General features: G+C 38.1%; 1 protein-coding gene across 1 annotated transcript in view; it reads left to right on the top strand.

The window, feature by feature from the left end:
* sec24a (SEC24 homolog A, COPII coat complex component) overlaps positions 1-14,285 on the top strand; it is a 57,261-nt gene that overhangs the window by 29,406 nt on the left and 13,570 nt on the right. Inside the window, exons 6-16 of the mRNA XM_033029314.1 lie at positions 657-838; positions 939-1,041; positions 2,596-2,722; positions 4,442-4,551; positions 5,711-5,823; positions 7,036-7,154; positions 8,481-8,536; positions 10,172-10,378; positions 10,775-10,898; positions 11,989-12,147; positions 12,651-12,824. Coding sequence (XP_032885205.1) covers positions 657-838; positions 939-1,041; positions 2,596-2,722; positions 4,442-4,551; positions 5,711-5,823; positions 7,036-7,154; positions 8,481-8,536; positions 10,172-10,378; positions 10,775-10,898; positions 11,989-12,147; positions 12,651-12,824 — 1,474 coding nt within the window. The remainder of the gene's footprint in view (positions 1-656; positions 839-938; positions 1,042-2,595; positions 2,723-4,441; positions 4,552-5,710; positions 5,824-7,035; positions 7,155-8,480; positions 8,537-10,171; positions 10,379-10,774; positions 10,899-11,988; positions 12,148-12,650; positions 12,825-14,285) is intronic.

Consider the following 14,285-nt stretch of genomic DNA (forward strand, 5'->3'; position numbering starts at 1 on the left):
CCCTCCAACCGGATGTCGTGAATGTTGAATCTTTGCCAGTTTTGTTCTCTTCACAACATTTTGGAGTAAATCCGGATAAACGATTTGTCTCGTATTTGCCTATGCTCAGTCAGCGGTATTGATCCGTCTTTACATTACGACAGAAATCTAATAGAAAGGAAGTTTATATCTATTCCCATTGAAGCCATCTCCATTTGCTGCCACAATTGATTTTTGTTTAAAACAAGCCCAGAATTATTGAAGGTTATCTGCAGATAATGCTTATTGAAATATATATAATCCTGTTTTCATGCCCCTTTTTACCACAACTTTCATTTGTGCTCTTGCAACTTAAGTATCACTTTTTCTTTAAGACCATCGGGCTTCAGTGATTCCATTAAGTTGAAGTTCTTGATCTCTTTGTGGTTGGAGAATTATTTTTTGTTATTGGTGAATTTATTCAGTGTTTTGATTGCTCGGTTGAATGAAATGCATTTTTGAGTGTATCACAAAGAAACTTCAAGATTTAGGGTAATGCAAAACAATATACACCAAAACAATTTTAGTGACCTTTGACTATTTGAATTGTTGGCTGGGAAGTCTGCTTCAAAATAATGAATGAGTTTGTGTTCATTGCTGGTCTATGTTTTCCTCATGCCAAATCCTATTTCTTTAAGGGTCCGAATTTTAATCAAATAATGGCTGGCATTGGCGGGCTGAGTCTGCAGCAGGACCACCAATCAGAAGGAGTATGTCCTCTGAATCTCCTGCAAGAAAGAAATATTCTGCCTACAACACCAGTGAAAGCCCCTCTACCAAACCTGCACAGGGATCTACAGAAACTGAACTGCAATCCCGAGTAAGCTTGGAGTTTTCAATACATTGTATAATTCTTAGGTAATTGATAATTTCACTACAGAATAGTTCTGCTCAACTGATTTATTTTCTCTCTATTTCAGAGTGTTCAGATGCACATTGACCAACATCCCTCAAACTCAGTCTTTATTGAGCAAAGCTAAGCTTCCTCTAGGATTACAGCTACATCCATTCAGAGATCTATCGGTAAGAAGAAACTAGTGATATAGTCTATTTTGGAAAATTGATTAAAATTTTTTTTTTATTAATCAGGTTTCTTGATGGCAAGTCATAGCTTGGTCACGTTAATAGCACTTGGTAAAGGCAGTGATTATCTGAAAAAATACACAAAAGACTCATAATATGCCTTCCGACTTACTGGATGAAGCAATGAAGACAAAGGCGGAATCAGCTAATCTAATATCGTACTTATATAATATCATTTTAAACATAGAAATACCCACAACAGATGGAATTAGAAGAGACTGGGAACAAGAATTAGCTATAAAAATTTCAAAAGAGAGCTGGGATAATCATTTACTACAGGTGCATAAATGTTCGATCAACGTACGACATACGCTCATCCAATTCAAAACATTACATAGACTATATTATTCAAAAACTAAATTAAATAAAATCTTTCCTAATGTTTCACCAATCTGTGATAAATGTCTGTGTCAAGAAGCTACCATAGCGCATTCTTTTGTTTTTTGTACAAAAATCCAAAAATTCTGGTATGAAATATCTGATATTTTTTCAAAATTAATCAAAATAAAACTGGTACCAAAACCAGAATGGATCATTTTTGGAATATCGGAAGGTATCCCTGAATTAAACGTGTATCAGAAGAATTTATTCAATTACGGGCTAATAATGGGAAAAAAGATCATACTTAAATTCTGGAAAAATGCGCCCACACCAACAATAAAAATATGGATATCAAATATGTTTGAAACATTACATCTGGAAGAGATGAGATTCCTCTTAGCAGGTAAAGCAGACCAATTCCAAAAGACGTGGTCTACGTTTCTGGACCTATTACAAGCATGAGGTGCAATAGTAATCTAAAAAATAAATAAATAAATAAATAAATGGTATCAGGACCTGGCAATGGGAGGTAAAACAACAAAAACAGACTTGGTTGGTAGTCCCCTTTCTGCGGAGTTTAATGTTATAATAGAGCGATTGTTCCTACTTTCTTTTTCTTTCTTTTCTAGGGTCTACTTTCTTACTTTACTTCCTTCTCTAACTTCTTTTCTAAGGGGCTTTCTTTTCCCAACACTCTCTTGCACTTCACGACTCTTGCGCACTTTCTTTACTTTCCTTACTTCTATCTTTTTCTTAAAGCTCAAAAAAATGAAGCGGTACAAAAAATGTATTAAGATATGTGTTGTGTATTATTGTAATTTACCGTACTTCTAATAAAAATAATTTAAAAAATAAAAATTTAAAAATTTAAAAATTTAAAAAAAGTAAAGGCAGTGAGGTAGAGTACTCTTGCCCATGCTTGATGGTTGACTATGCTGGTCGGGTCTAATGTTAAATTTTTATAAGTGTGGATAGACACAAGGTGCTGGATTAACTCAGCAGGTCAGGCAGCATCTTTGGATAAAAAGGATGGGTGATGTGCAGGGTGAGTTGGGGCACTTCTTCATGCACAAGCAGACAATCTTTCCCTTGGTGGAAATGATTTCATTTGTACAATTTATCTTTCCCATGCCCACATCTTTCGTTCCTTATTGTTATGCTTTATTGTTGCAGCAATTGCCCGTGGTTACATCGAGCACCATTGTGAGATGTCGTTCTTGCCGAACCTACATAAATCCTTTTGTTAACTTTCTGGACCAAAGAAGATGGAAATGTAACTTGTGCTATCGAGTTAATGATGGTAGGCTCAGCAAAGTTACATAAACCTCAAATAATGTTAAAGGAATTTTGAAAAAAAAGTTTGAAATGTATTGGTGATTTATAGCATAGAGAAGAGGAAAATACGTCAACACAGCTGTCACATGGTCTTCAGATACAACTGGCTAGTTGAAGGGAGGTTTGGCTAAATTGTTAGAAGGATTTTAGCATTGTACCACCGAGTCTGCTTAAAATACAGTCAACAATTGTGGAGCAGAGAAGGAGGGTGTGTGGACAATGGAAATAACATTTGTGGAGAGATGAGGGAATTTGTATTTCAAGAATGCTGTCTGAAAGGATTACATTAATAGTGGGCTCCTCTGTCTGAGCACAGTTATGTTCAGCAATGAAGAACTAACGTAGCAAATTAATTGGTTTTGGCACTGGTTGAGGTACTTGTATTGTAGACACTCCTGCAGGTGGTCTTGGCATTTTTTTAGACATTTTCAATAAATTAATATAGTCTTGGTTTAACAAATTCTCAGTCCTTTCATCCTCCGCTTTGTGTTGGAGGACTGGAGTATTAATAGCCTGATCTCAGCAGTTGGGTGTCTTTTTAATTTTTGCAGGCACTTTAAAATACTGAAAATCTGCTATATTTGAAAGCAGCTTTGTACACATGCATGAAAAAAGCTACGTACTTGGATTTTTGTGTTTAGGGGCCACAATAATGCCAAATTTCTCAGTGGAGAAAGACTTCCTTATGAAATCTTTTGTTCCAATTTACGTTTGTCACGTATTAGCATGTCCTTGAGTGTGTCTCATATTATCGAACAAAATTTAACTCCTGCCACATAATAGCTATGTTTTAAGGATTGTCTTAGACAAATGGAGCAAATACAGAAACTGGGGCCTTTAACTTTGAAGGCGTAGCTGCTAACAGCTGCATTATTAATAGTGAGGAAGTGCAAGAGTCCAGAATTGGAAAAGGATATCATGCAGCAGTATGAATGAAGATAGAAGTGAGCAGGGACATGGAGACATTTAAAAGCTAAAACGACAATATGTTAAAAAAAAATTCCCGGAGTCCCAGGATTGATGATTGGAATTCCAGGACAATTTGGAGTCAATAATATGTTCAGGGAATCTAGAAAGGAAGTGAGGAGTACTAGTTTTCAAAGAAAAGGGTCAGTTGAGATTTTTTTTAGGTAGCAAATTTGAAGAGGGGTGCCGAAATGGAATAAGAATCTTAATTAACAAATCTGCAAGGGATGTTGGATGATCAGCAGTGGAGGAAACGAGGGGGGAGGAGTTGGAACTTGTGGAGTAAATAAACTTGAGGTTAGGGACATCAATTGAAGAAAGATGCAAATTTGGGATGAGCCTGGATGTGCTGGGAGTTGGGGGTTTCTCTGAACAGTTTTTCCTAAAGTCCTAAATTAAATTATTTTTGTATGATTTTTCAATTTCATTCAGAAATAAAATGATGAGCGCACAAAGGCTATTGTGAAAATGAATGGTTGCCGCACATTGGCGATGGACTTCTGAGGCTGTGCTAGGGCAGGGTGCAGGTTTATTTATTTACAAATAATTTGATCTAAGAACATGATGTACGATCTACAGTCTAAGGGAAAATCTTCAAAAATTTTACCAGTAATGTCTTTCCATAGTTGGGCACAAATTGCAAAAATGTAAGTTTGAAGGATATTTTGTACTTTCTTGCTGTAAAATAATTTTTAAAATGTGTTCCCCTGATGCTTAGTTCCTGAAGAATTCATGTATAACCCTGTGACGCGATCATATGGAGAGCCACATAAACGACCTGAAGTTCAAAGTGCAACCATAGAGTTTATTGCTCCTTCAGAGTACATGGTAAGTAGTGTGGTTTTTATTTTTTTTCAAGTAATACACTCATTCGGGGCAATAAATTGCATCACTGTCATCTCCTCACAGTTTTTCTGGTGATGTTAGTCCAGCCCATTTTGCTGATGAAACATATGGTTTATACAATTTTATTCTGTAATGCTGCTATTATATGACTGAAAATTATTCTTATTTTTGAATAAACAGAATTTGTAACTTTCTGGATCAAATTGTACCAATTGGGAATATTGGATGAGCACTTCCTGTTGAGGTTCACCATCATAACCCCAGCATTATTTGCACAGCGGGACAACCCTCGTTTTGGAACATTACAGCGAGACTTGGGTTATGCTATACTAGTAGTGTGCTCGTAAAGGTTTCTGAGAAGTCTTTGTGGTCCCACACTGGGAAGCAAGTAGATTTAGTTAAAACACTTACCAAAATCCTTAGATGCTTCCATTCCCTGTTCTTTTTCATGACCCAGCTCCAACATCTACTGATGTTGAGCGTGTCTTTGGCACCTTGGTTCATTTAGAGCCTTCTCCACATCAATCCCCAAACTGATTTTCAATTTCTGACCATGTGCCTGCTCAAATTCCCATCCTCCTCCTTTCTACCCCCACCTTGTGCAGCTAACCAGTGCAGATTGTGAGAAGAGTATTGTGCACACCTGTAATAATTTCAAATGCATTTTGATGCAATGCAACTGATTAATGATTTCATAAGGAAGCCGTGTTGAATTCCATGCAATTGTAATATAGCTATAATAGCAATAAATAATACTTTGTCCATGCCTTCCCTTCCCTGCCCCAGCTCATAGTACAGATTTTTAACAGACCTGTTCACAATAGTTAGGACAGAAACAGAGGTGGTTTCATGACATTAACTCTGGTTTACTCTCTTGAGTAACACTACCTGCTGTAAGCGTGCGAGCCAGTATTGGGACATGGGGAATTTAATTTTGTTATGTCGTTTGAGAAATAAATGTTGGCATTATTTTTTTTTTTTAATTGAGTTTGTCTTTATACAATCTGTTACGCTAGTGACTTTAAGGAAAACAAACTATTGGTAATTTTTGTTTCCAATGGCATGGTTTATTTATAGGTCTGTGAACCGGTTTCATTTTTTGATAATTTTTTTCTAATCTATCTATTTCTATTTATTTTAGCTGCGACCACCACAACCTGCAGTATACCTTTACATCTTGGACGTGTCCCATAATGCGATAGAGTCTGGATATTTAAATACTGTCTGCCAATTATTGTTGGATAATTTGGACACGTAAGATTATCACCTTACTCCCCCTCATTGCTGCTTTTATTAAGTTATTTGAAAGGAGAAACTGCCTTGCTGTTGGAATAATTGATATTTGTATGTTTATGGTGTCTATAATTACATACTGTATATCGATGTGTTATGAACTAAAAGATTGGGAATGATATTCAGTTTACTTCATGGCACAAAAACTTTGAGTTGGAAGCAAAAGTTGCTATTAGCACATCTGAGAGGATGTGATAAGAGCAACTTATCAGAGAGAGAGATGGATCCATGTTTGCAGAAGTATCATTTATTGTTTAAAGTCATACTATTGGAGGTGGCGCGGACACATAACCCGTAGCAAGCAGTCCACAGTACAGCAAAGCCAAGAAACGGAACCTAAATGAACGGAGGGGAAATTAAAACTAGCATTTCAAATTTAAAGCTTGGAAGTTACTACAGAAAAATTGAATGAAGAGAAGTTACATACGAAATTGTGTAGTAAATCATTCTCAGTCACATACAGCAAGCATGTGGCTACCAAACCTGATGGCAAATGAATTGCCCAGTTGACTCCCTTCTAACTGGCTACAGAATTGTCACTATATGCAGTCTTCTGGCAAATACTCCAAATCTTAGATGCAAATTGATGATGTGATAATATCTTCAGTTACCACTTTCAATCATTCACATTAGTGCTCAATCCCTCATTGCATCCCATGGCTTCTTCCTTGAAGGGAATGCAATTCCTTGAGAGGTGGTTAGACCTTGACTGCCAGGTTGTATGGAATTGGGCTCATTAAATTCCCTTTTGCATGTCTACTAGTAATCCCTGCTTGAGTTTATAACAAGAAAAGATATATAATAGCTGGGAGTCATAGAAAGTATATTATACTGATACCTATTGTGTGCAGTTACTTGATGTGGCTGTCTTGCGAGAAAATGTTGCAGGTTACAATCACTCGATGTCTGATTACTGTCAAATATGTTAGGTTTCATAATGGGTGCACTCGTCTCCATTTGTGATTTCTAATCTTTGGAACTGAAGCACATTCTAGATTGCATAAATTGGCAGTTTGGATATTTTGGTAAAAATAAATATCAGACTGGTTGTTCAGGATTCTTGTATAAAAATAAATAAAATGCTGGAAATACTCAGCTTGACAGGCCACTCTGTGGAAAGAGAAATCGAATGTTTCAGATCCTGAGTGACATGGCTTTGTTTTTAAATTTCAGATTACCTGGTGATTCTCGTACAAGGATAGGTTTTATTACATTTGATAGCACCATTCATTTCTACAATCTGCAAGAAGGCCTGTCACAGCCTCAAATGATGGTGGTCTCTGATATAGAAGGTACATTTTGAACAGTTGTCTTTTTTACTGCATGGCCTGTAACAACTTCTTGTGTAATCTCACATATTTTGTATAATGTGTATTTGCATGTGAAATAAACATCATTTGGATTAATTCACAGTAACTGCATGGAAATACAAATGGTAATTTTACCACTGCAAAGATACTCAAATCTTGAACAATTGCATTCAAATGTGATTGCAATCAAGGGGCATTACTTCCGTTCTTGGTTGAATCGGTATTTTCTTTCACATGTTTGGAAACTTCTCTACTTGTGTCAAAAACTCTTTGTCCTCTTGTCATTGCCTCTGACTGAACTTGACAGTTTCCAGCTCTGCTAGTGTTTGAACTTGAATGGATGGACTTCAATCACCCTCGTCTCCAGTTCCCTCCTGACGATGCTTTTTGTAGCCAGGCTTCCAGTCTCCAAACTCGATCTACTATCTCGTACCAAATCCCTTCTACCAAAAAGCTTCCCCTTGTTAACCATTTTCAATGTACCATTGTCTTGTAGCCTAATTTTAAAAAGCAGAAATTCTAACAAACCTCATCCTTGTAAGCCTCAGCCATTCAATGCAATTCTCAAATTTTCAGACTCTATCCATTCCTTAAGACTCGCAGCTGTATCCTCAGCTGGCTTTACTCCTAAATCCTCGAATTAGCAAAATGTCTGGATTTCCATCTTGCATTTCTCAAAAGCTTTGATCAAGCTTCTAGCAGCCCATTATCAACCTCACACACAGTGAAGACCCAAATATAGCAATGTGTGCAGAACGGAATAATGAGTTCAATCGTAATTGATTCACCATGTCTGAAAAAGGTTCTGATGCAAAACATCGCCTCTCCAGGTGCTGTCTAATCTGCTGAGCTCCTCTAGCATTTATTGCTCAGGATTGCAGCATCTGCATTTTCTTGTGCCTCCATGTTAAAATAGATTTTGTTTGTGAAAAATGACCTACATTTATGGTTTGAAGGCTGATTGAGAACACATATGTCTGAGGTTTGTTGCTTGTTCTGATCAGCTGTTTCTGACTCTCATCACATCTGATTGTTGAAACCCATGCCAGTGCAAATGCTAGCATTTCCATGTTTCTGTCATGCCCAATGTTTAGTTGGTCTAGGTTATGAGCAGCATATCTTGTGTTCTTGTAATGATACAGGTAGCTTTGTCAACAAGTTAGTGGAAACTTCCATCCATTGAGTATGAACCATATTAATGAATGGGATAGATCAACTAGGCATATTTAGACGTGTCATATTGAAAAACATTTGATTGAAGCTGAAGATTCTTTATTAATAATCAGAAATATTGTTTGCCTTTTGCAGATGTCTTTATACCAACACCAGACAACTTGTTGGTGAATCTGAATGAAAGTAAAGAGGTAAATATTATGAAATACATTCATATTGAATAAAATTCAATTATAGAAATATGTAATGGAATTATAAAAAAATTAAGAAAGCTAAGATAATATCAAAATTGTCAATCACGGTTTCTGCACAATATCATGGAACTATTGACCAATCGAAGTACTATTAGTAAAAGAGGAACTACTGTTTGAAGAAGTTGGTGATTATTAAATATGGAATACAACATTGGACTAACTACACCTGGCTGTATGAAATCCTCCACAATTGGCATCGATTGAATAGGTGTCACATGCATTTCTGGAGGCTGCCTGTGCCTGCCACATGCACTGGTGCTCTTGGTTTCTTTATCCTGATCAGTTGCAGTGGACGGATAAGAGATGGCTGTTTAATCTGATCAGAAAAGATTTGGAGAACTACATTGTCAGTGGAATCTTTAAAATGATTAGTAGGAACTAATCCATGCTTTTTTTTGAAGGATGGACAAGGTTAAGGCAGTAAACTATCCATTTAAGTTCTGTGGCTTTGAGTTAACATACATATTGCCGAAAAATATTTAAATTAAAATGATCTCGTAGCAAATGAAAATCCAAAAGCTGATGTTGGAAATCTAAAAATAAAAGCAGAAAATGCTGGTGTTTATCAGCAGATTCGGCAGCAAGTGTGGAAAGAGAAACCAGTTGACATTCAGGTCTTGGCCAACTCGTGTTTCTGTTTCCAGGGATGCTGTCTGACTTGCTGAGTTTTCCCCAGCATTTTATGTATTTGTATTTGTTTCCGATTTCCAACATCTCTTCCAGGAAGATCGGTCATTCATAGGAGTTTTTTATCATCCCAATTTTCAAGCATCGTGGCAAATGACTCAGTCATTGAAAGGTAGTTCTTGCTGGTCCAGCAATAGAAATGTTCCCATGCTCTGTACTGTCAACTCATGGAGCTGTGATTGCTCAACTCCAGTACACTGCCGCACCTAACCATTAATAGAGTATGTCCTTGGGGAGTGCAAGTGTGGACACTGCATTGGATAAATTGGATTTTTTATTAATTTGGATTGAACATATCACTTTGATAACAACATTTAAGCAACATCTAAGCACTATTTCAATTTTTAATGCAGTGTGCTTTTTTTGCCTTTTAGACTTTAGTGATACAGTACGGAAACAAGCCCTTCGGCTTACCGAGTCCGCACCAACCAGCGATCACCCTGCAAACTAGCACTAAAACACTAGGGACAATTCACAATTTTTAACGGTCGATCAACCTACAAACCCGTACGTCTTTGGAGTGTGGGAGGAAACCTGGAGACAACCCACACGGTCACAGGGAGAACGTACAAAGTCCATACAGACAGCACCTGTCGTCGGGTTCAAACCTGGGTGTCTGACGCTGTAGGGCAGCAGATTTACCGCTGCGCCACTCTGCTGCCGAAATCCTCTCATACGCTTAAACTGGATTTTTTTCATCCATTTCTAGGATGTAGGTGATAAATGCTGAGCAATGAATAAGTAGTTTTCGCGTAATCATTTGTCAAATGTAAACAATGATGGAACGCTTATTATCAAAGAGATTGAAGACTACCAGGATTGCTTCAATTGTTTAACATATAAACTCTCGTCTAAATCGGTTGTTACATTTTTCTGTCATTCCAGTTGATCCAAGACTTGTTAAGAAACTTGCCACAAATGTTTACCAATACATTGGAGACTCAAAGTGCCCTGGGTCCTGCGCTGCAGGCTGCGTACAAGTTGATGTCCCCAACAGGCGGCCGGGCCTCAGTCTTCCAAACACAGTTACCATCATTAGGTGTAGGGGCACTAAAGTCAAGGGAAGACCCCAATCAAAGGTCTAACATAAAGGTAGATTGCTACTCTTCCTCCCATCATTTCATCAGACGGTGGCGTTTATCCCTCAAAAGACTAACGTTATATTTTTTACATATTAATTACTTTTGTTATTAGTTGATTATTGTTAAACTAAAATGATGTATGAATATTTTTAAAATGAAAAACATGTATATTTCTATCCAAGCCTAGAAATAAACTCTTTTCCCTAATTTTTCTCACGGATCATGTTCAAATGCTTTGGAATTTTCATGTCTTTTTTTTGTAAATATGGTGCAAGTGCACACATACAGATGTGTTTTTTTCCCCCCAATGTCAGCTGTTTTTGAATTGAGGTTGAATTCTAAATTTCTTAACTAGATGTCTTTAAAATATGCTTTCTAAAATGTATTTTGTTAAATATTCTCTAAGGATGTCCAGCACCTTTCTCCAGCGATTGATTTCTACAAGAAACTTGCCCTGGATTGTTCAGGGCAACAGATTGCAGTAGACCTCTTTATGTTGAATGGCCAATATACGGACTTGGCCTCTCTGGGTAAGTAAGTCTAGTGTTCACATCACAGAAAGTTAGACCCTAATTGCTGTTCTTGTGCTAATGTCTTCGGTATTATATAAACATGTTATGTTAACATATTAACACAAACATTGAGTTGGAAGACGGTCTCGACCCAAAACGTCACCTATCCATTTTCTCCAAAGATGCTGCCCGACCTGTTGAGTTACTCCAAGATTTCATGTTCTACACAAGATTCCAGCATCTCTAGTTCCTTGTGTCTCCTCTTTATATCAACATGTTTCACTCTGGACACCTTCCCATCCTCTGCAATCTTTTGTTATCCTTGACTGAGCTTCTGATTTCCCCTTCATTTCAAAAATTGCCTATTTCAAAATGTGTAAAAAAAATTAAAACAAAAAAAAACAAAAAACATTTCTGACAACCATTACTTTTGCTTATTGCTAACAAAAGCCATCAACAAATGTTTTTGGTAATTTCTGCTGCGTTTCCTGGCCACTTACTTCATACCGCCATCAATCTTGATGGTATCCAAAATTCTTGATCGACACAAAATGCTGGGACAGTGGGACAGGCAGTACCTCTGGATAGAAGGAATGGGTGACATTTTAGGTAGAGACCCTTCTTCCAAAATTCTTGACTCCATTTTCTCCTTCCTTGTTCCCCAATCCGACCAATGTTTACTGGCCAGCTTTAACATTTTCTTCCCTAGTGTTCAAACCTGCTTATCCCTTTCTTCCTTCTATTCTTTCAACCCTGCAAGAAATGCTTCCATTCTTTGACTTTAGCCTCTTGTGCATGCATCACTTCACTTCACCTAGCAAAGTCAGCTATAGCTTGAGAGGCCTTGCGTCAAGGCTGCAGAATTTCCTTTTTAAAATGGGTAGTTTTCTCTTAAAACATTCATTTAAAATCTATATCAATGCTGTCCATCTCAATATGTTTGGTCATGTGGTATTTGCTGACTTTGATCTATGAAGCATTAGAAAGTATTTTACTCTGTTTAAAACGCCACATAAGTGCAAGTTACTTGTAGGAAAAATAAGTAATTTATGTGCTCTTGTTTTGATAGTCCTTTCTAAATTTGACAATTTTTGCTACTATTTTTCAGCTTGTATTTCAAAGTTCTCGGCTGGTTGCATTTACTATTACCCATCCTATCATCACAAACACAATCTTGTCCAGGTGGAGAAATTTCAAAAGGACTTAAAGCGCTACTTGATTAGAAAGATCGGCTTTGAAGCAGTCATGAGGATACGCTGCACAAAAGGCAAGTCACTGATCACGTTTACATGCTGGATATCACAGGATGATGGTTTAATGTTACTTTGAAAGAGTTGGGAGTTCTTCCACTTTTGAACACTCTTTGGTATGGAATGTGCCTGAAGAACATAGTCAGAGAGTCATACAGCACAGAAACAGGCCCTTTGGCCCAACTTGCCCACACCGACGTAGTTGCCCAATCTACACTAGTCCCACCTGCCTGCATTTGGCCTATATCCCTCTAATCCCATTCTATCCATGTGCCTGTCCAAATGTCTTTTCAATGTTGTGATAGTACCTGGTACAACTACCTCTTTCAGCTCATTCCATACACCCATCATGCATTGTGTGGAATAAATTGCCCCTTATGTTCCTATTAAATCTTTCACCTCTCACCATAAACCTATGTTCTCTGGTTCTTGAGCTTAATACTTTAATAACAGTACAATAAGTACATCAATGTTGTCTTTTTGAAAATGAAATAATAACCTTTGTTCTTGTTCCCCTCAGGCCTTGCTATTCATACTTTCCATGGAAACTTCTTTGTGCGTTCTACAGACTTGCTATCCCTGCCCAACATAAATCCTGATGCTGGGTTTGCAGTACAGATGTCAATAGAGGAGAATCTGGTGGATGTTCAGCTTGTCTCATTTCAAGCTGCCCTTTTGTATACTTCAAGTAAAGGTGTGGACAGACAAAAGTACTGGCTATAAATTTTAGCTTGGAGATACGGCATGGAAACAGGCCCTTCGGTCCATGCTGATGAATGATCACCTGTTTACACCAGCTCTATGTTATCCCAGTTTATTATTCTATATGTTAGAGGCAAAAGCTATTTAACCTACAAACCTGTAGGTCTTTGAAAAGTGGGAGGAAGCCCAAGCACCCAGAGAAAGCCCACAAGGTCACAGGGAGAACATGCAAGCTCCATACAGAGAGTGCCTGTAGTGAGGTTTGATCCTGGGTCCCTGGCACTGCAAGGCAGCAACTCTACCTCCACCACTGTGCCGCCCGTGTGGGAATGTGGAGAATCCCACACTTGTTGGAATCTTAACTTGATTTATTGCTGTGTTCACTAGTTGAGAATCACCGTGGAAACAAACTGTGGAGAAATGTGCACGTTCTCCCTATGACCGTATGGATTTTCTACGGGTGCTGTGGTTTTCTTCCACACCCCAATGAACTCCGGGTTTGTAGGTTAATTGGCTTCTTTATATAAAAAAAAAAATCCCTAGTGTGCAGAGTGTGGATGAGAAAGTGAGATAACATGGAAGTATGAACTGGTGATCGATGGAGTTTCTACTCCAGAAACCAGTTGGGGCTTTTTTCATAATTGTCTTGTGATTGTGGTGCGAATACCCTCACATAAGTAGAACAATCTCCTCTTCACAAAAAAATATAAAACGCTGTAGGTGCCAGAAAATGCAGGCTGGGCACCCTCTGCCAGCACGATCAACATGTATAGGAAGGAACTGCAGTTGCTGCTTTATACTTAAGATAGACACTAGTGGGTTAGGCAGCATCTCTGGAGAAAACGAAACGGCGATATTTCGGGCCGGAACCCTTCTTCAGACTGAAGGGGGGTCTGACCCAAAATGTCACCTATTCTTTTTCTCCAGAGATTTTGCCTGACCCACTGAGCTACTCCAGCATTTTGTGTCTATCTTCATAGAAACATAGAAAATAGGCGCAGGAGTAGGCCATTCGGCCCTTCGAGCCTGCACCGCCATTCAATATGATCATGGCTGATCATCCAACTCAGTATCCTGTACCTGCCTTCTCTCTATACCCCCTGATCCCTTTATCCACAAGGGCCACATCTAACTCCCTTTTAAATATAGCCAATGAACTGGCCTCAACTACCTTCTGTGGCAGAGAGTTCCAGAGATTCACCACTCTCTGTGTAAAAAATGTTTTTCTCATCTCGGTCCTAAAGGATTTCCCCTTTATCCTTAAACTGTGACCCCTTGTCCTGGACTTCCCCAACATCGGGAACAATCTTCCTGCATCTAGCCTGTCCAACCCCTTAAGAATTTTGTAAGTTTCTATAAGATCCCCCCTCAATCTTCTAAATTCTAGCGAGTACAAGCCGAGTCTATCCAGTCTTTCTTCATATGAAAGTCCTGACATCCCAGGAATCAGTCT

This window comes from Amblyraja radiata, chromosome 11 (assembly GCF_010909765.2).
Source record: "Amblyraja radiata isolate CabotCenter1 chromosome 11, sAmbRad1.1.pri, whole genome shotgun sequence".
Lineage (NCBI taxonomy): Eukaryota > Metazoa > Chordata > Chondrichthyes > Rajiformes > Rajidae > Amblyraja > Amblyraja radiata.